This window comes from Crocuta crocuta, unplaced genomic scaffold, assembly GCF_008692635.1.
Source record: "Crocuta crocuta isolate KB4526 unplaced genomic scaffold, BGI_CrCroc_1.0 scaffold344, whole genome shotgun sequence".
Lineage (NCBI taxonomy): Eukaryota > Metazoa > Chordata > Mammalia > Carnivora > Hyaenidae > Crocuta > Crocuta crocuta.
The window spans coordinates 766817-794714 of record NW_027533081.1 but is presented as its reverse complement, the minus strand read 5'-3'; the positions used below and the strand labels follow the sequence as shown (position 1 = coordinate 794714).

General features: G+C 44.9%; 2 protein-coding genes across 2 annotated transcripts in view; one reads left to right on the top strand and one right to left on the bottom strand.

The window, feature by feature from the left end:
• The window catches only part of PI4KA (phosphatidylinositol 4-kinase alpha), a 120372-nt gene that overhangs the window by 52953 nt on the left and 39521 nt on the right, over positions 1–27898 (top strand). Inside the window, exons 20-23 of the mRNA XM_077745944.1 lie at positions 18535–18643; positions 19003–19139; positions 19323–19456; positions 22685–22767. Of these exons, the coding sequence (XP_077602070.1) occupies positions 18535–18643; positions 19003–19139; positions 19323–19456; positions 22685–22767 (463 nt within the window). The remainder of the gene's footprint in view (positions 1–18534; positions 18644–19002; positions 19140–19322; positions 19457–22684; positions 22768–27898) is intronic.
• On the bottom strand, positions 547–14451 carry SERPIND1 (serpin family D member 1). Its single transcript, XM_077745874.1, has 5 exons — positions 14429–14451; positions 9548–10443; positions 4642–4915; positions 2309–2453; positions 547–1386 (listed from the first exon to the last, which is right to left on the bottom strand). Exons 2-5 carry the CDS (start codon positions 10425–10427, stop codon positions 1195–1197), a joined length of 1491 nt encoding a protein of 496 aa, XP_077602000.1. The 5' UTR covers positions 10428–10443; positions 14429–14451; the 3' UTR covers positions 547–1194.

Genomic DNA, 27898 nt, shown 5'->3' with positions numbered 1-27898 from the left:
CAAACCCTGTTTTCCTCCTCTTCAGAGAAGGGAAGAGAAAGCCTGCAGGGCTGTGGGGATCATAGTTAGCCACACATACAGCACTTGTGATGCTCTCCCTGTCACTACCCATAGTCCCCAGACTGCAGAGGCGCCCCCATTCTTGAATTCTGAGTAGCCTTTTTGGGTTCCACTCATCTTACCCAAGTAGCGAAGAATCTGGAAACATATTCCTCAGATGTCACCTGTTTTCTCAAACCAGACCTACTGTAGGAGCTCATCTGATGTTCTCCCTGTGTCTAGGGATGAAAGCTGAAGCACATGTCCCACTTAAAAACTAGCATTTCAGAAATCTCCACGAAGCCCTATCCATAACATCTTTGCCCCCAGGATTTAGCAGCACTCATCACATCCTGATCCTGAGGAACGTGCCCCCTATGTACATGAGTCACTGTGAAGAACTCAAGTTGCTTATTGTCAACCTCTGTCATTCCTGGGGATGTCAGCTATTTTGAATTTGGCCTTTCTTAGTTATTTGAGCCTCAAAAACTGGAGAATTATAACAGACACAGTAAAAGTAGCAATATTTATTTATCTCTAAGGTAGAAGCATGGCCATGTGTACCCACTGTCCTCTGGGCAGCAGTGAGGTGACAGAAGTACAGATGACATTTAGCATCAATTCGGAAGGTTGGGCTTCAAGAGAATGAAGCCCTAACACCCAGGGCACCCCTTGAATGTCACGAGGTTGCTTCTGTCCTGGGCACCATCCTTGGGAGAGGTGAGAAATTAGTCCTGCAGGTCATTTCTGTGTTCTGTGTTCAGATGAGGAGCACTGGTAATTTGAGTAATAGAGCCAAATGCTCAAGGACAGGGACTACAGGGGAAGGAGGTGCGCAGGCAAGGCCCTTCATAGGTTTGCACTGAGGAGGCAGGAGTAAGCCAGTCTGTACGTTGCTGACACCCTCTAAGTAACAGCGGACATGTCACTGGTACATTAACTTCTATGAACTGGGGATGTTGTTCACTGTGCTGACCTGATTCCAGTGAGCTTCTTGGTTGTTTGTCAATTTCTTCTCTCCTATGGGCCTCGATTTCAGAATGGTAGCATAAACCACAAAAGCCATCATGGCAAAACATCTCCATTCTCATTGTTAGAATGGAACCAGAATTACAGAGTGCCCCCAAAACACTTGAAATGCCCAGACCTCTGTCTTTAAGACTTGGTGGGGTTGGCAACTCTCCCCATGAAAAGCAGGCAACTGGTGCGGTGCTCATAGATGAGGAACAGGAAGGGGCGGTCAACAGTGAAACGGACTTGGGTAGACAGCGGCATGAACCCCACCGTGGTCACAGCGGCAGCTTGGGTGCCCTCCTCATTCACCGTGATGGTACCTTGGTGCTTGAACTGTTTCAAATTGGAAAGGAAAGTTGTCAGATTCCATCAGATCCCTTCAATGGGCACACGGAGGGATAGAGGATAGAGTGGAGTCTCATCTCATTCAGGGTGGAAAGACCACATACAGGGCACAGACCACAGCTGGTCAGAATGATCCTTGAAGGTCTCGCTCACCTCTTGCCAGGTGTGGTAATTGTGCTCAGAGGCTGTATTATATAAATAGTGTGTGTAGTTTTTTTAAGTGTTTATTTATTTTTGAGAGATTGAGAGAGACAGAGTGGGAGTGGGAGAGGGGCAGAGAGAGAGGGAGACACAGAATCCAAAGCAGGCTCCAGGCTCTGCGCTGTCAGCACAGAACCCGATGCATGGCTCGAACTCACAAACTGTGAGATCATGACCTGAGCCAAAGTCGGACACTTAACTGACTGAGCCACCCAGGTGCCCCTAAACAGTATGTATCTTTAAACTCCAACATTACAGTTGCTCATGGTGGCCACAGTGTGAGTGATCTGCCAGCAAGACAGCAGCTGCAGGCCCCCGTCTCCTTTGCATACTCAGTGTGCACTACCAAAGGGGTGGGGCCTGGATCTGCATGTTTTTTGGACTGGTATTCTCTCTTTTTTTGTGAAGTGTCAGTGGTTGTGTTAAGTTCAGCATGCAGGTCATGCAGTGTTTCTGCATGTATTTAATGGGCCTTTCATGATTCATTTGGGTGTAGCTATTTCACAGATTGGAGCACACACCTCCTCTCTTTCTGCTGTCAGGGGAATGGGGGCTCTCACGGCACTCCCTAAAACCGACTACCCTGCCCACTCAGTGCCTCGCAGGCCCAGGGAGAGCCGACCTAGCACCCTGACCTGTGACATCATGTGACTTTGCTGGGGGCAGATCCTGGGGACAGGTGCGGAGGATGGACAAAGGGAGAGGTTACCAGATCAATGGTGATCCTGTGGTCTGAGATTCCTGCCATATTGCTGTCTTTGTCAAACAGTGCTGTGACCCCCATTGACTTCAGGGCCTCCACCAGGTTGTAGTTCTTCTCCAGCTTGAATTTAGGCAGAAGCACCTCTCGAGTCCTGGTCAGGAAGGAAAGAGGGCCCAGTTTTTTTGAACCACAAGTTATAAAAGAATCATGTTTTTCCCTCAGATGTCCACAACCTACCTCTCTCCCACCAACCCCAGGTTGCTTTTACCACAGAATTAATGTAGCACTTCTTAAAATTCACATCCTAGTACCATCAGTTGAGGATTTGGGAGAGACCATCCATTATGATTCCAGTTCCTTAAAATGGAGGTATGATTAGTGCTGTGCAGTCATTTCCTCGATACTGTGAGATTCACATCCGGCCTTCCAGGCCAGCAGCAGAATGGTTACTGGTTTATGGTTTGAGGGTATCTAAAATAATTCTCTTGTTTGGGTCCTTGATTTTAGGNTTTTTTTTAATGTTTTATTTATTTCTAGGAGAGAGAGACAGCGTGGGCAGGGGAGGGTCAGAGAGAGAGGGAGTGACAGACTCTGAAACAGCTTCCAGGCTCTGAGCTGGCAGTCAGCACAGAGCCCGATGCGGGGCTCGAACCCATGAACCGCGAGATCATGACCTAAGCGAAAGTCGGACACTCAACTGACTAAGCCACCCAGGTGCCCTGATTTTAGGCATTTCTTATTTTGTTAAGTAAGCATTGAATATCTGGTCAGTATACTGAAAAAAGAAGCCTTTATTTGCCAGACAATGCTAAATGATCTTAGTCCTTGCCTCGACGCATTCAGTCCTTATGGATAAGCAGCAACTCTAGTGCCCATGGGGCCAAGTCTGGCACATGAAGGAGATAAAGAGACATCAGACATGGTCCCCCTTTTCTCAAGAGTTTGCTTTCCTTTTGCCAAGTCAGGACTCACATGTGTGAAGCAGCAAAATTGTAAAGGTGGTACAGTAATGTCTGAACAACCAGAATAGATGTAACTACTGGAGTCATCCAGCAGGGGATGGGGAGGAGGGGCATTCCTGTGGCCCAGAGGCTGAGCAAAGAGATGGCATGAGCAAAGCCTAGAGGGAGCTTGAGGCTGTGGTCTAGCTGGGGTGCAGTGGGGCACTTGGCAGTGGGGGAGGAAAGAGGAGGAGGGCTGGAGCAGGCCAGAAGGGGGCTGTGTCTCTGGGCCTGGCCAAGAAGCTGGGCCACATCCCATGGGCAGGAGGCCCACAGAGTTTATGAGAAGAAGAGGCAGAGCGGGAAGGTGTTTTGGGAATGCTGGTTGAAGGCCAGTGCCAGGTGTCTTGAGGAAAAAACGGCAGGCTGGTTAGGCCTTCCTGGCTCAGGGTAGGAGGTCATGGGCAGTGAGGTTAGGAAGGAGGCACGCACAGAGGGGACTTTTTTTGTTGTTTTGTTTTTGTTTTTGAGAGAGAGACAATGAGAGAGAGGGAGGGAGAGAGAATCTCAAGCAGGCCACATGCTGAGCTCAGAGCCCAACATGGGGCTCGATCCCACGACCCTGGGATCATGTCTTGAGCTGAAATATAGAGTCAGGCGTTCAACCAACTGAGCCACCCAGGTGTCCCTCATTTCTTTGTATTCTTGCCCCAAAAGGAGACCTGCACCAGATTCAGATCTTCATATGGGCCTAGCCAGTATTATATAAAACAGAAATGCAACTTCTTTATTCTTTCTGCCATGATCCGCTAAAGGTCATGGTAAATATTTAAAACCTGTAAGTTTTATCTGTGGAGTAATAATTAGTAAGAGGAAAATCATGAATGACACGTCCTTAATAGGTTACAAGAACCTCAGGATTTCCTGCTCAGGGAAGAGAAAGCACATCTTTGTTGAACACCTCTCAGGCACCAGGCGCTGTGAGGGGTGCTCAATATTACGTTTCTATTTATTTCTCTCTGTGACCCTGGGAAGTCATGGAATCTTGCTGCCTTTACAGATGATGAAGCCAGGGCTCAAAGCCACAGAGCAACTAAGTGGCAGAGCCAGGATTGTTTCCAAACTAAGTCACCTGCCCCTGCTTCTAAAACTGTCATAGGGAGGGCAGATGTGTTTCTCACAGAGAAACACATTGCTTTCTAGGATTGCTTTCTGATTGCTTCTCACTGAGCAGGAAATTTGGGCTGAATTAACAAGAGTGGCCCAGTGCAACAGTTCTTGTTTTTTGTTTTTGTTTGTTTTTTTTTGTACACACACCTTCCTTCTTAAAATACCAAAGTTCCCAGTATTCCTGGGCTCTCCCAGAGATCCAAAGAACAAGCATTCAACCTAAAGTACCTGTTTGTCATGCTTTTCTGCCATCTCTCTACCACCTGTGGTGTCAGCTGTGTCTCGAGGGTCTTCATCCCAGACAGCTTGTGCGGGACCACAATTAGCATGCTGATGCCCCCCACATACTCCAGCTGCAGGACATCACAGTCCAGCTCCTGGTCATTTGCAGCCAGAAAGTTTCCCTTGGTCTGCATCATGGAAACTTTGACCACTTCTCGCTCATTCAGACGGAAGTTGTGGTTATGTGTCATTTCTACTGGGAATTTATTCACCCAGGATCCTGTAAATCAACAAGAATAGGGCTTTTATTAAAATGTTATTTTAGGGGCGCCTGGGTGGCTTAGTCGGTTAAGTGTCCGACTTTCGCTTAGGTCATGATCTCGCGGTTCGTGGGTTCGAGCCCCACGTCGGGCTCTGTGCTGACTGCCGGCTCAGAGCCTGAAGCCTGTTTCAATCTGTGACTCCCTCTCTCTCTGACCCTCCCCTGCTCATGCTGTCTCTGTCTCTCTCTCCTAGAAATAAATAAAACATTAAAAAAAATAAATAAATAAAATAAAATAAAATAAAATGTTATTTTAAAGCAGTGGTCCACACACTTAAATGTGCAGCAGAAACACCTGGAGGACTTGTCCTGCTACAGGGCCCACCACCAGAGTCCCTGGTTCTGTAGTTCTGATTTGAGCCAAGAACTTGCATTTCTTTTTTTTTTTTTTTTTAATGTTTATTTATTTCTAGGAGACAGAGAGAGAGACAGCGTGAGCAGGGGAGGGTCAGAGAGAGAGGGAGTCACAGACTGAAACAGGCTCCAGGCTCTGAGCTGGCAGTCAGCACAGAGCCTGACGTGGGGCTCGAACCCACGAACCGTGAGATCATGACCTAAGCGAAAGTCAGACGCTTAACCAACTAAGCCACCCAGGCACCCCAAGAACTTGCATTTCTAACAAGTTCCCAGGTGATGCTAATGCTCCTGGTCTACACTTCGAGGACCACTGTTCTAAATGATTCCAAGAAGGTCAGAATGCTAACATACTTATAGGAAGTATGATAATGGTAGAGAAATAGACTAGAATAAATTCTGGCGTAGATGCAGGGATTAACCAGTTGTTTGACTCTAGCAAAGTGCCTAATGTACCTGGACTTCTGCTTGTTGATCCAAAAAAAGAGTAGCTTTTTGCTCATGGCAGCTCTATTTTGATGGCTTTCATCCTTTCCACTCTGCGATTCCATAGGGACTAGCTCTACACACTTATGATGCCATCAGATCTTCACATCAGATTTAGGTTTAGGGACGCCTGCGTAGCTCAATCAGTTAAACATTTGATTCTTGATTTCCTGATTTCCATTCAGGTCAAGATCTCACGGTTCATGAGATCAAGCCCCAGGTCAGACTTTATGCTAATAGCACAGAGCCTCTCAGAGATTCTTTGTCTCCCTCTCTCTCTGCCCCACTTCCCCACTTGCGCGTGCGCGCGCGCACACACACACACACACACACACACACACACACACTCTCTCTCTCTCTCTCTCTCTCATTCTTTCTCTCTCAAAATAAATAAACTAAAAAAAGATTTGGGTATAACACTGTATCCAGGAATAAGCACGCGTCTGTTTTAACTCTAAGGCGCTAGTAGCTACTATTGACTTCTGAGTGACAGTGGAGAACTGACAATGGAATGCCTGCATTCCCCTAAGCATCTCTCCCATATCACTCGTTCCTTCCTCCTAGCACCCATATGAGGTGCATGCTTTTTATTATTAGCCCTGTTTTACAGACGAGGAAGCAGAGGCACAAAGAGGCTAAGTAACTTGTTCTAGGTTTCCAGCTGGTGGGTAGAACTGCCGGGATGAGATGAGCGGGAGGTTCTTTAGGAGGAGGTTTAAACAGCCTGCCTGTGATGGGAGCTAGCTTTCCTTCTCCGTGTGCGGGCCTCTGCCCTGGGCCTCTAGGCCTCATCACTGTTGACATTTGGGGGGGCTGTCCTGCCTTATAGGGGGTTTAGCAGCATCCTTGACCTTTAGCCTTGAGATGCCAGGGGTGCTTCCCCCTCCCCCCAGCCTGTTGCAACCACGGATGTCACTGCCTTTGTTCTGGAGTTGTCACATGTCTCCTAGAATTCTTCTGACTTCCTCTTGAGGCCCAACCTCTGTTTTTATTGGCATTGCAATGTGGGTATAACATTTGTAATTAAAAATCAAATTAGTAACAGATTTAGGAGCTAGCAATTAAAATTACATTTCTAGGGGTGCCTGGGTGGCTCAGTTGGTTAAGTGTCCAAATCTTGATTTTGGTTCCGGTCATGATCTCACGGTCATGAGACTGAGCCCTGTGTCAGACTCCAAGCTGGGCGTGGAGCCCAGGATTCTCTCTCTCCCTCTCTCAGTCTGCCCCGCCCCTGCTCGCTCGCTCGCGCTCTCTCTCTCTCTCTCACACACACTTTCTCTCTCTCAAAATATAAAAATAAAATATAAAATAAAATAAAATGTTATATTTTAATATTTTAAAAATAAAATATAAAAATAAAATAAAACAAAAACACTTCTAGTCTTTGTTTTGATAAACATCCACGAAAGACTGGCTCCTACTAGCATTTCATCCCTCTGATTCCAATGCTAAATTAAGTGACCATCCAACATGAAGGGAAAAGGATGCACATATATTTGCCACCCTTTGACATGACGCTGGTTGCTGTGTGTAGGAGGTCATAAACTGACTGTCTTAGTTATTTCTGCAGCCCATGCTGGCAGGAGTGGCTTGCTGCCCTGTTTCTCTGTCTATCCTGATCTCCCGACTAGCCTAATGCAGAGGCACTCGTGTCCAAGGTGCCCCACAGACCAGTAGGACTGAGGGCTTTGATGCTGCCCAAATAACTTACACTGGCTGTTCTAAAGCCATTTCTAAACATAGGTTAGTTGCCCGTAGAAGAGAATAAACATCACTAGCAATATCATACCTACTTAATATACTATATAACATTGGCATCTGCAGTTTTACCTATTCAGGTTCATTGAACTCTTGCCACGTGCCACGTAACTGTGCTAGCACTGCATCACTGTCTCTTGCAGTCCAGCACAGAGCCCTTTTAGAGTAGATGTTATCATCTCTGTGTTAAAGGTGGGAAAACTGAGTCACAAAGAAACTGAATGACTTTCCTGAGGCCACATGAATGGGGATAGGTGAGTCTAGGGCTTACAGTCTAGTTTGCTCACTTCCAAAACACCTGCTTATGGCCAGTAATAAAAAGTATATGTGTTCATCATATATATAGTGTGTGTCTATGTGTCTGTCACAAGCCTGCTAAAGCCTCAGCCTTTGGTCCACCCACCACGAGGCCAGCAGTGTGCCTGGCATTCAGGAGGGAAGCCCAGGGGTCTGGCTTAGCCTCCATGTCCCTCCTGTGGTCTTGGCTGCTTCAGCCCTACTTTGCCCATCTGGCAGAATGCCTGCCTGACACAGCTGTGAGGAGGTCTTAGCTTATCTTCGGCAGCCCCACCACCCCAGAGCAGCAGCCAAGAGAGGGCCCCCGTCCTTCACCTCTGTGGGCTGCTACAACTGGCACTGGGGCTAAGTAGAGAAGAAGCATGGCCTCCCAGGCCTGGGGGACTGACTCAAGCTGGTGCCTGCCAGTTCTTGGTGGTAGAGAGGAGAGTGTTTGTGTGTCACCATGAGTCGTTGAGATGTAGACCCATTCCTTGTGTCTGCCCTCTGGCTCCTAGGCTTCTAGGAGTGAGGTAGAGGTTTCTTCTGGTTCAAGTCCCAGTGAGGGTACTATGAAAGAGGTCTGGATTTTACAAGTCCATTGCCAATTTGTTTCTAGGATCCCAGGGATCTAATGTATGTAGTGGTGTGGGAATGGGGAATGCCCTCCTTTCTTGCCTGACGTAGAACAGTTGGTCCAGAAATAATAGTGTATTTCCCTGCCCCCTCCTACCCATTAGTGCACAAGTATCCCAAAAAGGAATTGCAGGTGTTCATGTCAGTTAGTCAAACTGAACTGTTTTCAGACACCTGTCTTCAGCCTCTCATCCATATTCCTGCTTACCAATAATTGGGGAAGGAGATGAAAAAAAAAACACCCTCAAATCTAGGCTAGCCAAATTCTAAAAAGGTTTTTCATTTTTTCTTCCAATTTAACAAAGCACTAGAGATAGCCTGCCTGGGGCAACCTTGGCTCTGCCCTTTACTGACTGTGTGCTCTGGGAGCCTCATTTTACTTCTCTATGCCTTAGCGGCTCTGTCTGTAACATGAAATGCTAATAACAGGGTTTTGGTGGAGATCCAGTGAGCATAAAACACAGAGTTAGGGCTCAGTGTCAGCTGCCACCATCACCTCATCCTCATCTTCCCTGTGAGCTGACCTGTGATGGGTTTCCTGGATAAATCAGAGCTAGAATATAGTGGTTTTTAAAAAATATTTTTATAGTTTATTTATTCTGAGAGAGAGATAGCGAGCATGAATGGGAGAGGGGTGGGGGTTGGGGGGGAGAGAATCCCAAGCAGGCTCCACGCTGTCAGCTGGAGCCCAGTGTGGGGCTTGAACCCACAAACCATGAGATCATGACCTGAGCTGAAGTTAGATACTTCACTGACTGAGCCACCCAGGCACCCCTAAAATATAGTTCTTGACGTTCAGTCCATCTGCACACCAAAAGTATGTTGTGAGTTTGAGAAACTTAAGCTATTCTTACCTTTAAGTTTTTCTGTTTTTAATGTTTGTTTATTTTTTAGAGAGAGAGCATGAGTGGGGGAGGGGCAGAGAGAGAGGGAGACACAGAATCTGAAGCAGGCTCCAGGCTCTGAGCTGTCAGCACAGAGACCGATGCAGGGCTCGAACTCACGAACTATGAGATCATCACCTGAGCCAAAATGGATGCTTAACCGACTGAGCCACCCAGGTGCCCCAGCTATTCTTACCTTTAAAGTAGATGCAATTTAGAATCATCATCTGAGTAGCTGGGTCTATATTCTCCAGAGCATCTTTTATGAGACCCTTGGTGAGCTTCAGAATGTGGTTATTGGTTTTCGATATGAAGGCAGGGTCTGAGAAGTCAGCTGCCTGGGCCTCTGCAAAGTAGTACTCTTTTACTTTCCTTTTGAAGTCATCCAGGATTGGAAATTGCTTCTGGACGTAAAGATCATTGACCGACCTCAGTGTGTACCCAAAATTCCTCCTGAAGAGGCGATGAGTCAGCTTACGGAAGAGATTGTGAATGGTCATGATCTCATACTTGCTGCTGGCATTGACAAAGTCTTTAAAATGCAAAATCGAGTGCACTTGTTCATAGGTCTCCCCCTGCAGGCCAAAGGAAATCATACCCATGGCGGTGGAAATGCCCACTGGGGCTATGAAGATGTTGTCGGAAGAACGAGCCTGCTCCTTCAGTGCTCGGTAAAGGTTGAAAGCGAACTTTGCATTGAGTATGTTGAGACGCTGGATTCGGCTCTTGCCTTGGAAGAGCTGGAGGATGTTGCCTTCGCCAGCCTCTGAATCGGTTGGCGAAACTGCGTCAATGATGTCAATATAGTCATCGTCTTCGCTGAATATCTTCTCCAGGTCCAGATAGTCCTCGTCCTCCTCCCCCTCTGGGATCCAGTCGTTGGTGACGGTGTTTTCCTTGTGGAAGTCGGCGGGGAGAAGGGGCATGCTCAGGTTTTTGCTATTTAACTGCCCCCATTGAGGGTCTGCAGATGTAGAATCTTCCCTTCCTTTCTCAAGCTGACCAGCCAGGCTGTTGCTCCCACATAGAGACTTTAGGATGAGCAAAACGATGAGGGGTTGGAATGGGCATTTCATTTTGGCAGAGCTAAAGCTGGGAGAGAAAACCAAAGACATAGTGAGAGGTGGCCTCATGGACTCGCTACCACACTGCTCAGATGGCAAGCCCATGGTTTTGACCCAGAAGGTGCCCTGGGAGTGACAGTGCTTAACCATTTCAGGATCATGAACTTTAAGAGAGGCTAGTGAAGATAAACAGCTAACATTTTGTGTGGTTTCATAACCCTGCCTGAAGGATCTGTGAGCCCCTTCTTGAGAATCCCCTCTCTAAAGGTTTGCAAAACTAAAACCATATAGAATTCTGGGGGCTCAGCATTCTAGGAAGTTTCTTTTGCATTCATTCACTAAACTTTATCTCCTATTTCCAAACAACATATTTTAGGCACTGGGGGCAAAAAGGTTTCCTCCACCAAGGGGTTCTGCCAGCCTGATGGGAAGCAGATGTGCAGTAAAGTAGAGGGCTGTCATAAGGACACTACCAAAGCAGGTAGGGGTGCAGAGCTGGGGTGTGGCTCTGCCTCCTGTGTAGGAGCAGGGTGCCAGGAGAGCTTCACCAAGAGGTGGGGCGTGAGTGGAGATATTGAAAAAATGTGTGCAGGCCAGGCTTTTCTGAAAACAGATATCCAAAAGATAATGTGAAATTATGTCATTATTTGGGGTTGTGCAGTTTGCATAAGATTTGGAATTTGTCATAATGTAGTGATCTGGGTGCCTAGTGAAAGGTAGCTGGTGGCTTGTCTTTTCCCTGGAGTCCCAAAGGCTGTGAGGTAATGTGGCTTACTGCAGATGTGCTGTCTTCTTTGCATCTGTTACTTGGCTCCCACTGCTAGCAGGAGAAAATACTAAAACTTTCTTACTTAACTGCTTCTAGCATGGAGTTAGAAATAATCTTACCAGACTAGAAGATCTGTGTGAGGGTAATGTCAGACAGCTCTTACTAAAAGGCCTGAGAGGCAGTCCCTTTATTTAAATCAACAAGATAAGTTTTTAATACCTACACTGTGGTAAGTAAGCCTGTCTTTATCTACCCATCCCTTGCCTTGTTCCAAGGAAGGATGTGCCTTGACTGGTCAAATCACTTTTACCCGCCAATAGCCTCACCTTTCTCTTGCTTACTTCCTTTGTAATAATTACATCCTGGGTAGATGAGCTATTATTTGATACTTCTGTGTTTCTCGGGGACGGCAACAGCAGGTATTTTTAATGCTATACTATCATATGTGATCCCAGCGTCACTTCTGAACAGCCCAGAGGGAAGGATTGTGTCTTGTCAAGTTTGGGGGGCGGGGTGTGTGTGTGTGTGTGCACATAACTAACTCCTGTTAGACAGATATTTGATGACCAGAATATCTGCTTCCAGTCCAAGCCAGATAAGAGTTACTGGCATCTGTCAAATAAATATTTGGACTTGTTAGGCCTGAAAATGGGGCTAGCTATATAGATACCCCACTTGGGATGCTCTTGGTTTTGTTGATACTGATGATGGCAGTGACTCTTGATAGAGTGTTTGCTGAATGCCTGGTGCTATGCAAGGAACTTCATCTGTGCCACTTGATGTCATCCTTCAAGCATTTTACATTCCAGGGTACTGAGCCTTAATGTCATTCCGTGTGGCAGTGGAACCTCTACCTGTTTGCCTGGGAGCACCAGGACTGGTTTCTCTGCCCCCTAATCTCCCTCCTTGGGTCTTCCCCTACGGTACCATGAAAATAATCGGTCCAATGCTGTTCTAATCAGCACTGAGAGGACTTTTGAATCATGCATTTTAGAGAGGGCAAGTCACAGTTTCTGACATTGTCTTTTCCTGCCCTGCACCCTCCCCCTATCACCCAGCTGAGGCTGCGGTGCTGCACACCTTATCCCGCACACGAGAAACAACTTCTCATGTGTCTGGCTGCAGGTAGAACTGGGCCCAGTTTCCAGACAGAATTGGGCGTGGATATTGATAGGCAATATGCTGTAAAAAGTTAGAAAAGAGGAAGGTGAGCAAGCGTGACAAAAGTTCCCTTGCTAGACTGCACTTAAAAAGATCCTTCTCAGATAAAAACAAGGTTAAAAACAGCAATAGTGATGTGAATGAATAAGGAAAAGGAACCTGAGACCAGATAAGGAGACAGAGGTGAAGACATTCATTTTTTTTTCATGTTTTAATATAGTGTATTTGGAACCTTCTTATACCCTGTTCCTGCATTATATGATGAAAAACCAAAAATAGTGTTCATTATTCCCTTATCAGAGGAAGGAGAAAAGCTCTTTGATATTGTTTGTGGATTAAAATTAAGGATCTAAGCTTCTTCTGTGATTGATTTCAAGTTTCAAAGCATTATGATCTGAGAGTGTGCATGGTATGATCTCAATTCTTTTATATTTATTGAGGGCTGCTTTATGTCCCAGTATGTGATCTATCTTGGAGAATGTGCCATGCGCACTTGAGAAGAAAGTGAATTCCCTGGCCTCAGGATGTAGAGTTCTAAATATTTCTGTCAGATCCATCTGGTCCAATGTGTCTTTCAAGTCCATTGTTTCTTTAGTGATTTTCTGTCTGGTTGACTTATCCATTGCTGTAAGCGGAGTATTAAAGTCCCCTGTTCTTAGCACATTCTTATCTATAAGATTATTTCTGTTTGTGATTAACTGTTTTAAATATTTAGGTACTCCCATATTCGGTGCATAGACATTTATGATTGTTAGTTCTTCCTGATGGGTAGACCCTGTAATTATTATATAATGCCCTTCTTCATCTCTTGTTATTGTCTTTAATTTAAAGTCCAGTTTGTCTGATATAAGTATAGCTATGCCAGCTTTCTTTTGATTTCCAGTAGCATGATATATATTTCTCCATCCCCTCACTTTTAATCTGAAGGGATCTAAGGGGCACCAGGGTGGCTTAGTTGGTTTAATGTCCAACTTCGGCTCAGATCATGATCTCACGGTTCCTGGGTTTGAGCCCCGCTTTGGGCTCTGTGCTGACAGCTCAGAGCCTAGAGCCTGCTTCAGGTTCTGTGTCTCCCTCTCTCTCTGCCCCTCCCCCACTTGCACTCTGTCTTTCCCTCTCTCTCAAAAATAAATATTTTTTAAAAAATTTTAAATTAAGGATCTAAAAGGCCCATCTTCCTGTCATTTTGCCATTTAGTATAATAAAAATTATATAAGACACTTTAAAACTATCACTAGGTTGTGTTTAAATCCAAATGACTGTCTTTGAAGAGAAGCAATATTTTTTAAAGGCAAATCATTCAAAAGTTTGCTTTTCTGGGAACTTTATATGACGCTTTCTCATGCCAATTGTATGGAGGAGGTTTGGCCTTTTTGGTCACACATCAGAGCATAACGTCTGGACACCCTAGTCCCTTCCAGGTATGTCTTCAGGTCCCAAGAGGGCAGATGTGTTGGGAGAGAAGTAACTGCCTGAAGTTTTAAAAACCTTTCATTTTGAAATAATGTCAAACTTACAGAAAATTTGAAAGACCAGCATAGAGAACAACCCCTGTACACCCAGATTCACTAGCTTTTGTATTTTGGAACAATTGCTTTATGGTTCTGTCTCTCTTTCTCTCTCTCTCTCTCTCTCTCTCTCTCTCTCTCTCTCTGTGTGTGTGTGTGTGTATACGCATGTGCATGTGTGTATATGGGTGTGTACACACAGGCACAAGCGTATACTCTTTTCTGAACCCTCTGACAGGAGGTCACTTGTAATTCTAATTATTTCAAGGAAAGGTGCCTAAGGACAAGGATATTTTCATGCACATCATAGTACAGTTATCCACTTAAAATAATTTAACATAGGCACAATACTTTCCTGTATTCTAGTTTCTGCTCCAATTTTGTCTATTGTCTCAGTAATGTAAGTGACAAATGTTATAATAGGCAGGCTAAAAAATAAAAACATTTTTCCATTTTTAAGACAGTGTAGAAAGTTTTTGAATTTGTAGTTTGATAGAGAAACGCACCAGTTACCCATCTCTAACCACTGCAAATAAGAATTTATAATCGGCAGAAATGTCGGAAACCAAACTCACCTCTGTGCTTCTGAGAAGTGGTGTTGCAGAGATGAAATGAGCCAAGGTCACCAGCAGGGTTTCAGTGTGAACTTTGATGCTGGGCTGGTGTTGGGTATTTTCCAAAGTAAATATGTCCCAAATCAAACACCATTCAACTAGCTTTGTCAGCACAAACCCCCTCAGCTGTGTCTTTGATCTCTGCCAAGAGACTTCTGACTCCTCTGCTCCAGTTCTGGTACAGCTGGTGTTTTGAAGGCCTGACTTATCACTGTGTTGACGTGCTTGTGGGCACAGTCCTTGCTGATGCCACCACATAATTGAGACGCTCTTCAGAGCTCTGGGGGCTTCGTTGCACTGGGAGTAGCTGTAATGCTCCCCTGAAAGCAGAGGCCCGCCATCTGCCCTCCAGCTTTGAATTCTCCCATTGGGATGATCTCCATGTCTGACCTGGCCCTGGTGTCCAGGGCTAATGCAGCTGCTAGGCACAGGTCCCTATGCTTCTATTAGTGTGTCCCTCTGTGAAAAGTGAAGGTGGGGACTGAGATCAGTGATTTATAACATAAGGAGACCTTGGCACAGAACTTTCTTCAGTCAGGGTTCACTCACTGTGTTCTGTTCCAGGCTTGCAGCCCAACTCCCTTGTCCGTTGCAGGACAGATAGGTGATTACCAAGCAGTGCATCCCAAACTTCAGATCCTAGGCATTCACAGGGATCTGTGGGATTAGGATCACTCTTTAAAATTAGTCTTAAATTCTGTAATCTAAAACACCGTTGGAGTACCCAGGTAGCTCAATTGGTTGAGCGTCCAACTCTTGGTTTTGGCTCAGGTCATGATCCCAGGGTTGTGGGATTGAGCCTTGCATTGGGCTCCATGCTGAGTGTGAAGCTTGCTTAAGATTCTCTTGGAAGACCAACTTGCCACAGAGTGCTGCTCCCTGATTTTGGTACCCAAGAGTGTGTTTGTCATCCAGAGACCCTCTAAAGTGAGAACATAACTCTGGCGACTCTGTAGGTGCTGTCAGGAGCCTGTAGGTGGGTGTCTGTAAGTTGCTCATTTTGAGAAATTTCTGGCACCTGAAGGGCTATCCACTGTGTTCAAGACCTGGCAAGAGTGGCTGAATTTGGGTCTAGGTTAGCACTCAGTAGCTTTGCTCACACGTTGCTTTCTCAGTATCTTCATCGTTCCTACTCAGTACTGGGACTTCAGTATGGGCACCATCACACTGGCTCAGAGAGTCCATTACCACTATCTGGACTCTTCAGGGATCTAGTAATCTGCTCCAGGCCAGCTCCCTCCACCTCCACCTTGTTCGCACACACACTAAGCTTGGCCCCTGTCAGAGCCTTGACACTGGCTATTCTTTCTGCATGGAAGTCTCCTCTCCGGACCACCACACTGCTGCTGTGCTCTCACCATCTGCCCTGGGCTTCACTGAGGCTGTGCTGGCTTCTCTGGCAGGAATCCCACCTCCCGCTCTCTGCATTCTCCTCTTTGCAGTGAGGACAGTAGTGATACCTGCTGCATAAGACTGCTGGGAAAATTAAATGAGGTAATAAGATAATGTGTGGAAAGCACAGAGAGTGGCACCCAGAATTCAGCAAATGCTCAGTTAGCTGTTGTCACTTTCACCATACATAGTTTATTCACAGGAGAGATCTGGAGGGAGATGCAGCCAACTTTTAACATTGGAAACAGAAGGCAGGTAGAAAGTGTTCATTTTTTACTCTATATACTTCTTTGTTGAAATTTCTTTTCTATGAGTGTTGCTTAGATTATTTTAAACTAACCAATAATGTTTCTTACATATCTTGATTTATTATTGTTATTATTGTTGTCGTTATTTTTGAGAGAGATAGTGCAAGTGAGTGATAGGACAGAAAGAGAGAGAATCCCAAGGCAGGGCTTAAACTCACAAGCCTTGAGACCATGACCTGAGCCAAATTCAGATGCTTGACCAACTGAGCCACGCAGGTGCCCCTTACATATCTAGGTTTCTGATCATGTAACCAACTGTTGACAATCCTTTTTGACAGTTCTGACAGTTTTGGATCTGTTCCCCATTGGAGGTGTATAGTTTTGGTCTCCACTGTAAATCAGTACCTTCTGTCATTGTTTTCTTTCCAGTTCCAAGGCTTGCCTACAGTTATATATGTTTTACAGCTTTTTTGTTAAACTTTTTTTAAAGTTTATTTATTTATTATGAGAGAGAGAGTGTGTGTGTGCAAGCAGGGGAGGGGCACTGAGAGACGGAGAGAGAGAATCCCAAGCAGGCTCCACACTGTCAGCGCAGAGTCCAATGCAAGGCTCGAACTCACAAACCATGAGATCATGACCTTAGTTGAAATCAAAGCTGATCAGCCCAAGTGCCCCACCAACTTTTTATTATGAAATTTAAAAATATACAGAGCAATTGGAAGAACTGAATAATTGACATCCATATACTAACCTCCTAGATAAAACAGTTACTATTTTGCCTTATGTGTGTGCGCGCCCTGAGGGTATTTCCTGAGTTATTTGAAGGTGAGTTGTAGAGAAGGTCACAACACTTCAGCCCTGGGCCCTGGAGCTTTGTCTCTTAAATGGAAAGGTCTTTGCCCTACTCTGCAGTACTGTTAACATCTAGGAAAATCAGCCCTTCTCTCTTACAGGAGACATCCAGTCCCAGTCAGATTTCTTCCTGACTTTTTTGATAGCTATTGATTGATTGGTTGGTTGATTGATAGCTTTTTAAAATCCAGGATCCAGAGGTGCCTGGGTAACTTGGTCCGTTAAGCGTCCCAACTCTTTTTTTTTTTTAAGTTTCTATTTTGAGAGAGAGAACATGAGCAGGGGGAGGGATGGAGAGGGGAGGGGAGAGAGAGAGAGAGAAAATGAGAGAGAATGAGAATCCCAAACGGGCTCTGCGCTGACAGTCTCCAACTCAGGGTTTGAACCCAAGAACTGTGAAATAACGACCTGAACTGAGATCAAGAGTTAGACACTTAACCGACTAAGCTACCCAGGTGTCCTTATTTATTTTTCTGTTCTAACAAATCTTACAACATTTTTGTGCCTGAGATTTTTTTGGATAGATTGGTAGAGAGGGGATTTTAGGTGAAATGATGGAGTATTTAGACTTTTTTTTGATTCATTTTACCAAATTCCTTTCCAGAAAATAGTGTACCAGTTTATAGACCCTACCAGTCATGGGTTCACGTGCCCATCTCTCTGTGATTCCCCACCCCTGCCAGCGTGGTATCATCATGTGTCCCACCCCTGTGACCCTGGCCCATACTTCACACTCATGAATGTGGGTTTCAGAGACACCTCATTGTAGGTTGATTATTACTGTAGGAGGCTTGATGTCCTCTGGGGGTTCTGTGAGGACCAGTTGGTCCAATAGGTGAGGTGCTGTGCGTGAATTTAACATTTTTGCATACCCTACAAGCTACTCCCTGCTTATACTGGGCAGGACACCACCTGGGGCAAGGATGCAAGGACTTCAACCTCTCACTCCTGCGCCTAAGCCACTCTGCCTGTACCTGTTTTACATATTGGGATTCTGCCCAAGATTATTGTTTGAAAAAGTTGTGCTGCCAGAAAAGATCCAAAAACCACTTCTCCTCAATCCACAAGATTTCTCACAAGCACACTGTCTCTTCAGTCGCAACTGTTGCACCTGAGCTCCAGCCTCCCCAAGGCCTCCATGCCCTCCCCAGGCCCAGGCTTTGGGCATGAAGCTCCTATGGCTGGATGGGCTGCTTTCTCTTCTCTGCCTGGCTAAGAGTTCCTTGCACAGGAGCACTGAGACCCATGACACCTTCTCCAGGATCTCTGCCACACTTTGATTATTTTCTCATCTGCCTCCAAACTAGGTAGCAAGGCCTGTGCAGGAATGGGGCTTTTCACCTCCCAGACATGGTGCCTGGTGCACATTAGCTACTCACTCAATGTTTGCCGAATGGGTGAATATTTACCAGTGAACTGATCAAGAGGTATTGGTTATTGCTCATTGTGTCTTTTCGTACCCAAAATGACTAACAGAGTCTTGGAGAATGAATCTGTGGTTGATTTTCACATCTGTAGGTTTTAGGGCTTATGAGCAAATAACTTCCTTTTCTCCCTCTGTCCTTGACGTATCAGCTCACCCGAAGGTTGCCTCCCATCAAAGAAGCCAAGCCTCGGTTGCAGAAGCTCTTCCGGGACTTCTGGCTCTATTCCGTGCTGATGGGATTCGCAGTGGAGGGGTCAGGTAGGGGGATACTCGCCCTTCTGGGGAAGACAAGAGTGCTGAGTGAAAACAAGGGTGAGGTAGTACTCTACCTAATTATGAATGTGTATGCATTCAAAATTAGTTCAAATTCAGCTGTGGCTTCCTACAGGTATGTATGCAAATGTTATACTTCCCAGATGTAGTTTAGGATTCTGAGAATATCCTGTATCTTAGGAAAAAACCTGTCCAAGTTAGGAAACAGACTCATTTCTGTGCCCCATTTTGGGGATAATTGGCTCAAGCAAAGGACCCACAACTCTAGAAATGGTCAGCATCAACTGCCCTGCAGTGATTGTTGAGCAAGGTGGTGGTTCTCACTCATGTGCACTCTCTTGCAGGACTCTGGCCAGAAGAGTGGTACGAGGGGGTCTGTGAAATAGCCACCAAGTCACCCCTGCTCACGTTTCCCAGCAAAGAACCACTGCGTTCAGTCCTCCAGTATAACTCGGCCATGAAAAACGACACAGTCACCCCTGTAAGGATTCTCACCCTGCCAAGGATAGATGATGCAGAGCAGGGATTTTGCTAAGCTTTTCTTGAACAATGGGCAGATCCTTTCTTTGTCCTTGTTATCACCTATTATCTACCTCTCCTGGAGGAGGGCCGCCTTCCCCTCCAGGTGCCTGTGTGAGCCCTTGAGCCTTTTATTTCCCTTTAGGCTGAACTGAGTGAGCTCCGCAGCACCATCATCAACCTGCTGGACCCTGCCCCTGAAGTGTCCGCCCTCATCAACAAGCTGGACTTTGCCATGTCCACCTATCTCCTGTCTGTTTATCGGCTGGAATATATGAGGTATACAGGCCTTCACCTCCCAGCACAGCCCCTGGAGCTAATTTTTACATGTTTGTGCCTTCTGTGGGTGGGACTCTTCACTTCCTCCCAAGACACATAAACTTTCTTAAAAAGCAAAAAAACAGAGGCATTCACTTGCGAATCTCCCCTCTCTGTAAAGAGAGCTTTCCTACTATTCTTAGTTTCTAATCTTACACTCTAATAAACTTTTGCCTGCTGCTCAAAAAAAAAAAAAAAAAAAAAGGAAAAAACAAAAACACCCTCTGCTTTTCTTGTGTGCTTCTCCCTCCTGAGCACCAAATACCACATCATATAACTCTCTTACTACCCTCTCCTTATAGGGAATAGGATTCTGAACAGTCACGATAGATATTGCAAACTCAGTCCACTTGACTGCACAAGAGCCCCTATTAGGAACCAGCCCTCACTGAGAATGTTCGAAGATATTCATTGAGCTGGTTTCCAGGACCACAGCTAAATACAAACAGCAAATTAGAAATGGGAAGGGGCCTGTCCCAAAACAGTCCCGCAGTTAGCCGGATGTTCAGGATACATATGTAACCACAGCAGACCTGACAACTATAATAATTGTCACCGTAACAATACCATTATTGACATGGATTGAGTGCCTATGCCATGTCAGGCACTGTGCTAAGTACCTGTATCGACACAGTCTCCAACAAGCCTGTGAGGCAGGTATTATTACATACCCATTTTAATTTTTTTTTTAATTTTTAACGTTTATTTATTTTTGAGACAGAGCATGAGCTGGGGAGGGGCAGAGAGAGAGGGAGACACAGAATCTGAAACAGGCTCCTGGCTCTGAGCTGTCAACACAGAGCCCGACATGAGGCTCGAACCCACAGACTGAAATCATGACCTGAGCTGAAGTCGGACACTTTAAACAGGCTCCTACCCAGGTGCCCCTACATACCCATTTTAATTTTTTTTTTAATTTTTAACGTTTATTTATTTTTGAGACAGAGCATGAGCTGGGGAGGGGCAGAGAGAGAGGGAGACACAGAATCTGAAACAGGCTCCAGGCTCTGAGCTGTCAGCACAGAGCCTGATGCGGGGCCCAAACCCACGAACTGGGAGATCATGACCTGAGCTGAAGTCAGACGCTTAACTGACTGAGCCACCCAGGTGCCCCTACATACCCATTTTACAGATGAGGAAACTGAGACACTGAGCAGTTAAGTAAATTACCCAAGGTAATAATCCCTGATTTGGATTGAGATCCAAGTCGTCTATTAAGCACTGTGCCATGCTGCCTCTCATAAATGAAGGCTGGAAGAACCAGCTAGGATGCTCAGAGCCCAGCTGCCTGTGTGGATGGTACAGACTCGCCATGGTAAGCCCTGAGGCACCAGGGGGCTGCAGCTGAATACTCTAGCTACAGAAAGATACCTCCCTGTCATCAAAAAAGGTCAGGTTACACATAACCTGTTTGTTGAAGTCACAAGATAGGTGCAATAAGTTATAGAATAAACTTTACCAAATGGTTTGAAAAATAAAATGTTCTTAAAAGGGGGACTATTTGGGAAATGCCACTATTTAAATCTTTGGTGCCATGAAAGCCACTGGTAAAAGAAGTCTTGCTAAGAAGCTCAGTGTATAAAATAGCTTAAGGCTGTTTGGGGTAAGTAGGAGTGAGCCCCTACTTTCCAGCTCTGTCATCTCCTGGCCTCTTGGTAGCCTGAGGGTGCCACAACAGAGCAGAATTTGAAAACTAACCCATTCTCCCCCAGAGTCCCATAGAGCAAAGGAGCTTTTGACCTTCTTTTCTTTGTTTTAGTTTTTTGTTGTTTTTTTTTTTTAAATAAATGTAATAGAACATTACACATCAACTTGGAAATAGGAAAAACTACTGATCTCACCACCATTCCCTATAGCACCTTAGTGTAGTTCCCTCTCGTCCTTTTCATTATAAAGAATATATTTTCAAAGAGAAACCGAAACAAAACAAGCACACCAACACAGATCAAAAACCTGGTTTGCTCCTAGGTTGAATGGCTACAAGAGATGTCTCCGGACCCTCTCAGCCTCACGTGCCCACCAGCAGGGCTGTCTCCTGCTTCCCCACAAGTGTGCCCACGAATACAGTTCTCAGGTTCTCAGGACAGGCTGTTGAGTGGGCTGGTAGAGCAGGACCCTAAGGAGACAGCCCCCAGGCAGCTCCCAAGAACCCAGCTCCCGCTCCAGGTTGCCTGCCAGGCCTCTGTGAGCACTGTTAGCACAGAGAAGCAACCCTGAAGCTTTTATTCAAGAATGTGACTCAGACTTCCCAGCCACTGGTTATTAGGAGAGTGTTAAAACAGCAAGGTGGACAATGTGAGAAATTACGTAAAAGCTGTGTGAATGTGGGCCCTTGAGAATGCACACACTTAAAGCCACCCAGCCTGCCCTGCTGCAGTGTGACTCACAGAAGGTTGGTGCAGAAGCCCACAGACAGACTCTGCCACACGCTTGCCTGTGTGCACGTGTGCCACGCTGTCTGATTGGAGCCCCCCAAACTCTGAACGGCCCTTCACAGAGACCATGGTTCATGTGCATGCATTTCTTTTTCTTCCTTTGCCCTAAAGTTAAAGATATTTTTTTACTATGAAAATAAAAATGGTGTATAAACCAAAAAAGAGGAGGAGAACATTAAGGTGGTACAGAAGATGCTAAAGATCAAAAATACAAGTCTCACTTTCCTGGCCTTGAATTCAGAGATGCCCACTGTTGATAGTTTTACTTTCCCTTCTAGAAATTAGAAATACAAACGTAAATATCCTACACAAAGAAGGCACATGGAGGCCTTTCGGAAACTTAATTGCTGACATTATGCTGTGCCCATTGTCTCCACACCTTGCTTTCTCATGTAATAGTGCATCTTGGATGTTTTTCTGGAGCTGCCTTTCATTTTGGTGGCTGCATGTTGTGCCACTGAATGGGTGTACTTTGGTGTGCTGTCCAGTCTCCTATTGATGGACGTGCAGCGAGCACTGCTGTGCACATAACTCTTAAGATGTGGTGTTAGTGATGGGTTGCTAGGTGAACAGTGTGAGAATGTTATGACAGATGGGGGATATTGTCCTCCAGAAAGTCCCTGTGAGCCTATGACACTTTAAGTCGTATAGGTTATTGGTTCCTCACAGCCTCAGCAGTTCTGGGCAGGACCAAATCTGTGATAGGGACAGCATGGATTTTTCAAAATTTACCCAAAACTGTTCTCTTTGCTAGGGTACTGCGTTCAACAGATCCTGACCGCTTCCAGGTAATGTTCTGCTACTTCGAAGATAAAGCTATTCAGAAAGATAAATCTGGTAAGTTTATTATTGTGGTACTCTAATGATGAATTGAGCTTTAATAGTATAAAAAGGAATACTATTCCCAGTTTTCTATTTGAATAAAATAGTTTTATGAAGTTACATAGTGCATTGGAAAGATCAGTACAAAACTTAGAACCTTGGTGGTGTATTCCACACCACTGCCTCATGGCAGACAGCCTCTTCTCTGCTGCCCTGCCCACCACTCTCTTGCAGTGTATTCAGTAAACTTCTATTGCCTTTAAAAAACAAGGGGCACCTAGGTGGCTCAGTTGGTTGAGGATCTGACTTTGGCTCAGGTCATGATCTCGCAGTTTGTGGGCCCGGGCCCCACAGTGGGCTCTGTGCTGACAGCTCAGAGCCTGGAGCCTGTTTCAGATTCTGTTTCTCCTTCTCTCTCTGCCCTCCCCCATTCATGTTCTGTCTCTGTCTCTCGAATTTAAAATATTTTTAAAAATTTAAGACAACAACAAAAATGTATACCATATAGCCTTAAGGAGCATCACTCTTGCCCACCCTCAATGCTTGAGTATGCTCTAGCCCCCAGATTTCAGTCTCTGATACTATCCCAGGCTGAGAGGATCCTGGGCTCCTCAAATAATCATTGATGAACCTGGAGCATCTTATTGTTGCCAGGGGGCAATTATACTTTTTTAAAATTTTCAGCATAGGGGCACCTTGGGTGGCTCAGCTCAGTCATTTAATCAGCTGACTCTTAATTTTGGCTCAGGCCATGATCTCATGGTTCATGTGTTCGAGCCTTGCATCGGACTCTGCATTCACAGTGCATAGTCTGCTTCGAATCTCTGTCTCCTACTCTCTGCCCTTCCCCCACCCCCAACAAGTAAATGTTTTAATTAATTAACTAATTAATTAATTTTAAAAATGGAGAAAATGTCCAGAGCAGGTTGAGAGGACTAAACCAATTTAAAACAACTCCTGGGTGCCTGGGTGGCTCAGTAGGTTGAGCGTTCAACTTTGGCTGAGGTCATGATCTCATAGTTTATGAATTCAAACCCCACATCAGGCTTGCTGCTGTCAGCGCAGAGCCCACTTCAGATCCTCTGTCCGCCTCTCTCTGCCCCTCTCCTGCTTGCATGTTCTCTTTCTCTCTCAAAAATAAATAAACATTTTTAAAAATAAGAGGACTCCCGGTGGACCAAGTATCATAATTTGAACATGTATATGCATTTTTATTATTTTGCTTAAAAGAAGAGCAAATATACTAGGATGTGTATATCCAAATATACTAGGCTATATATATACACACAGACATGTTAGCATAACAGTATAATATATAATATGTAATGATATATAATACATAGTGTATAGGATATACGTATTTATATGTATAATGTTTGTTTTTTCCACCAAGTATTTGAGAAGTAGAGACAGGTTGTTGTTTCTCTTATGTAATCAGGAAAGAGGGAACACAAGGAAAGAGCCACACAGTCCAAAAAGAGACCTGGCACCGATGATAAAGTCATGCCTGGTCTCTGAGAGTGACAGGTAGAAAAGGTGCCTAGCTGGTGATAGGCAGAGACATCCCACAGAGTGGCTAGTTAAAAGTGCTCTGTTGGGGGGAGGGGGGATGGGCATGGAGGAGGGCACTTTTGGGGATGAGCACTGGGTGCTATGTGGAAACTAATTTGACAATAAACTATTTGTAAAAAAAAATAATAAATGAATCTCTTGTAGGCAGCAAAAAAATATATAAATTATATCTTTCAAAATGAAAAAAAAAAAAAAAATTCCTCTGTTAGCTGAGAGTAGCTATTACAGAGCTCATTGTGGGGACAACCCCAGACCTTCCCTGAGAGCTCCATGCCTCAGTAGTCCTGCTGGTTATAAGGAGACCGTGCTCAGGACCATGAATGTTTCTAGTGGCACCATCAGGCCTGGTCAGAATGTCAGGGCAACAGGTCAGGACCTGTGGGCAACATCCGATTTAAAGGCTACATCATTTCTGGAAAAGTTTCGGAATAGGAAAATCTATATGAAGCACAAAGACTTGCAAATCCTGTGATGCAAATGTGCTCAGATCCTGAGTGCACAGAGGGTCTCAGCTGCAACCAGTCCTAAAAGCACCAAACTCTTGGGAAAGCAGAGAAATAATCGAAACTCTCTGATAGTATACAAATATTATAGTTACTGAAATTATAGTGAGGCAAACCTAAGATAAGAATAGGGATGAAAATAAGAAGAGCTATTAAGGGGCTCCTGGGTGACTCAGTGGGTTAAACGGCCAACTTCTACTCAGGTCATGATCTCACAGTTGGTGGGTTCAAGCCCCACTGTGCTGACAGCTCAAAGCCTGGAGCCTGCTTCAGATTCGGTGTCTCCCTCTCTCTCTGGCCCTCCCCCACTCATGCTCTGTCTCTCCAAAACAATAAATAAATGTTAAAAAAAAATATTTTAAAAAAAGAAGAGCTATTAAAATTGAGATAGCAGGGGCATCTGGATGGCTCAGTCAGTTAAGGGTCCGACTTCGGCTCAGGTCACCATCTTGCGGTCCATGAGTTAGAGCCCACATCAGGCTCTGTGCTGACAGCTCAGAGCCTGGAGCCTGCTTCAGATTCTGTGTCTCCCTCTCTCTCTGTCCCATCCCCACTTGCACTCTGTCTCTCTCTCTCTTAAAAATAAATAAGCATTTAAACAAATTTTTTATTAAAAAAATAAAATTTTAGATAGCAAAGAAAAAACTTAAATGCATAGTATAGGTACTGTTTGACCAGTTTGAGTATAAGGACACTGATAGGTTTTAAGCATTATTGCATTGACCTGTGTGTTAATTTTTAAAGTGTTTAAAAATATAAGAGACTCTGAAATGTTAGACCTGTGTTTTAATTATATGCTTAGAAGAATTTGATCAGTTTTATAATTGTGCTTAAATATTTGGGTACATTATGGCCATGAGTTCTGATTAACTCTGTGGGCAAATATTTCAAAGAATGCTAATTGATAATTCTTAAAACCAATAAATTTATTATTAATTAAGTATAGTTTATAGAGAGGAGACCTTTCCATGCCAGAAGCCATTGGCACACTGAAGAATCTATCATCTTGTTCTTGCCAATAGAGAATTAATCTCCAGATAATTCTGATGCTGTTTTTTCTATTGTTGAAAAATCAGTCCTTGAAGAAATCCTTTTAAAAATCACCCCAAGGAGGTGCCTGGCTGGCTCAGTCAGTGGAGTGTGCAACTCTTGTTCTACAGGTTATAAGTTTGGGTCTCACGTTGGCGTAGAGATTACTTAAAAATAAAACTTTTAAAAATATAAAATAAAATCACATGTGCTGCTTCTTCATGTAAGACCTTTGTCCAATAAGTTCTTTATAGAACCCTTCACACTCCTGCATGACAGTCAGGAAATTAGGTACTTGAATTTATTTTTGTGGAGTTGGCAAGGAAAGGAGTTTAAGGGTTCTGGAAGCTCCCTCTGCTGGCAGTAGGGGGAAGGATTGGAGGAGGAGGAGCCCTTTGGAGGCTAGGGTGGAGGGTGCAGGCAGGCAATTTGTAAGGTGGGAAACACCTCCCACTGGGGTGCAGGATACAGGAAGAGGGAGCCCCACATTCAGAGAGTCCCACACACACGCCCCAGGACCACTTGAAGGTATAGTAGAGACACTACTATTTGTTCCCCTTGTCCACCTAGTCATTGTTTGTTGTTGTTGTTGTTTTAATATTTATTTCTTTATTTTTGAGAAAGAGAGCAGGAAAGGGGCAGAGAGAGAGGGACACAGAGAATCCCAAGCTGGCTCCACACTGCCAGCGCAGACCCCTCCATGGGGCTCAAACTCACAAACTGTGATATCATGATCTGAGGTGAAACCAAGAGTCCGATGCCCAACCAGACTGAGCCACCCAGGTGCCCATTGTTTATATAACAGTTGTTTTGTGCTAGACAGTTAGATCACCCCGAGCTTCTTTGGCTCTAGGACAGAGGGTAAGCAACAAAAAAATCTGAGATTCCTAACCCATAGAGGCCTAAGAACCTACCACATTTTGCCAGCCTCCTAATGAGAATATCTATAGAAGGAATAAGATAGCTGTCTGAAGCTAAATGTCGTCATCTCTCTTCTAAGTCCTGTTTGTTCTGTTCCTGTGTCATAAGAGGAAACTAAATTGCCCTGGGAACTGATGGGCACATTATGGACACTTTTTAATTTTCACAGTACACCATACTCTTCCACATGATTTCCAAATGGGTTGTTTTTTGTTCTGAGTATGGCACTTAGGTTAAGCCAATGAATGTATATTTACTGGGTGCACTTTCTTCTTCCTTTTCCTTCCTAAAACATAAGAGGTGGGAAGGACATGCCTATGGAGATGTGTTATTCATGAATTTTCAGAGCCAAACAGGAAGGAGGTTATAAGAAGCAAATAGCAGCCCCTGAAGCGGAGGACTGGCACCTCCTCTGTGCAGGTGGGAGCCAGGCCTCCATGTGTTCCTGCGATGCGGCCTGCCAGCTGCCTAGTCCGTCATTACAGACTAAGACTGAGGTAGTCTCAAGCTAAAGTGCAAAAGTAAAGTGCAAAAACCAAAGTGGCTGTTTTTAAGTAAAGATCTCCAGAGAGGCTGCTGTGCGATCATGACTGGGATCTGACCACTATCTGATTGTTTTGTATTAGGAACTTACAGTTTCAGTTTCCTAAGACCTATATGAAAACATACTACACTAAACACACCTCCCAAAACGAGATTTCATCCACCAAACCCAACTTAGAAAGTAGTGTCTCCCTGTTTGGGCATCTGTCCAGGTCACACTAATCACTTCCCATGTCTGAGAGCTTTGGGGGCCCATTTATCCTCATAAAAAACACATACGCGATGCCTCTGTATGTTTCAAGCTCTGAGCTTGGCCTGGGGCACAGAGGTGCAGCGCCTGCCTCATCTCTCTGCCCTGCTGACCTTACAGCCCTGTCATTTAGCCACTCTGAAGACACTGGATGGGGCACCTGGCTGGCTCAGTTGGTAGAGCATGCAACTCTTAATCTAGGGGTTGTAAGTTCAAGCCCCACGTTGGGTGTAGAGATTCTTTTTTTAAAAATCTTTAAAAAAAATTTTTTAAGTTTATTTATTTTGAGAGAGAGAGAGAGTGCACATAAGTGGGAGAGGGGCAGAGA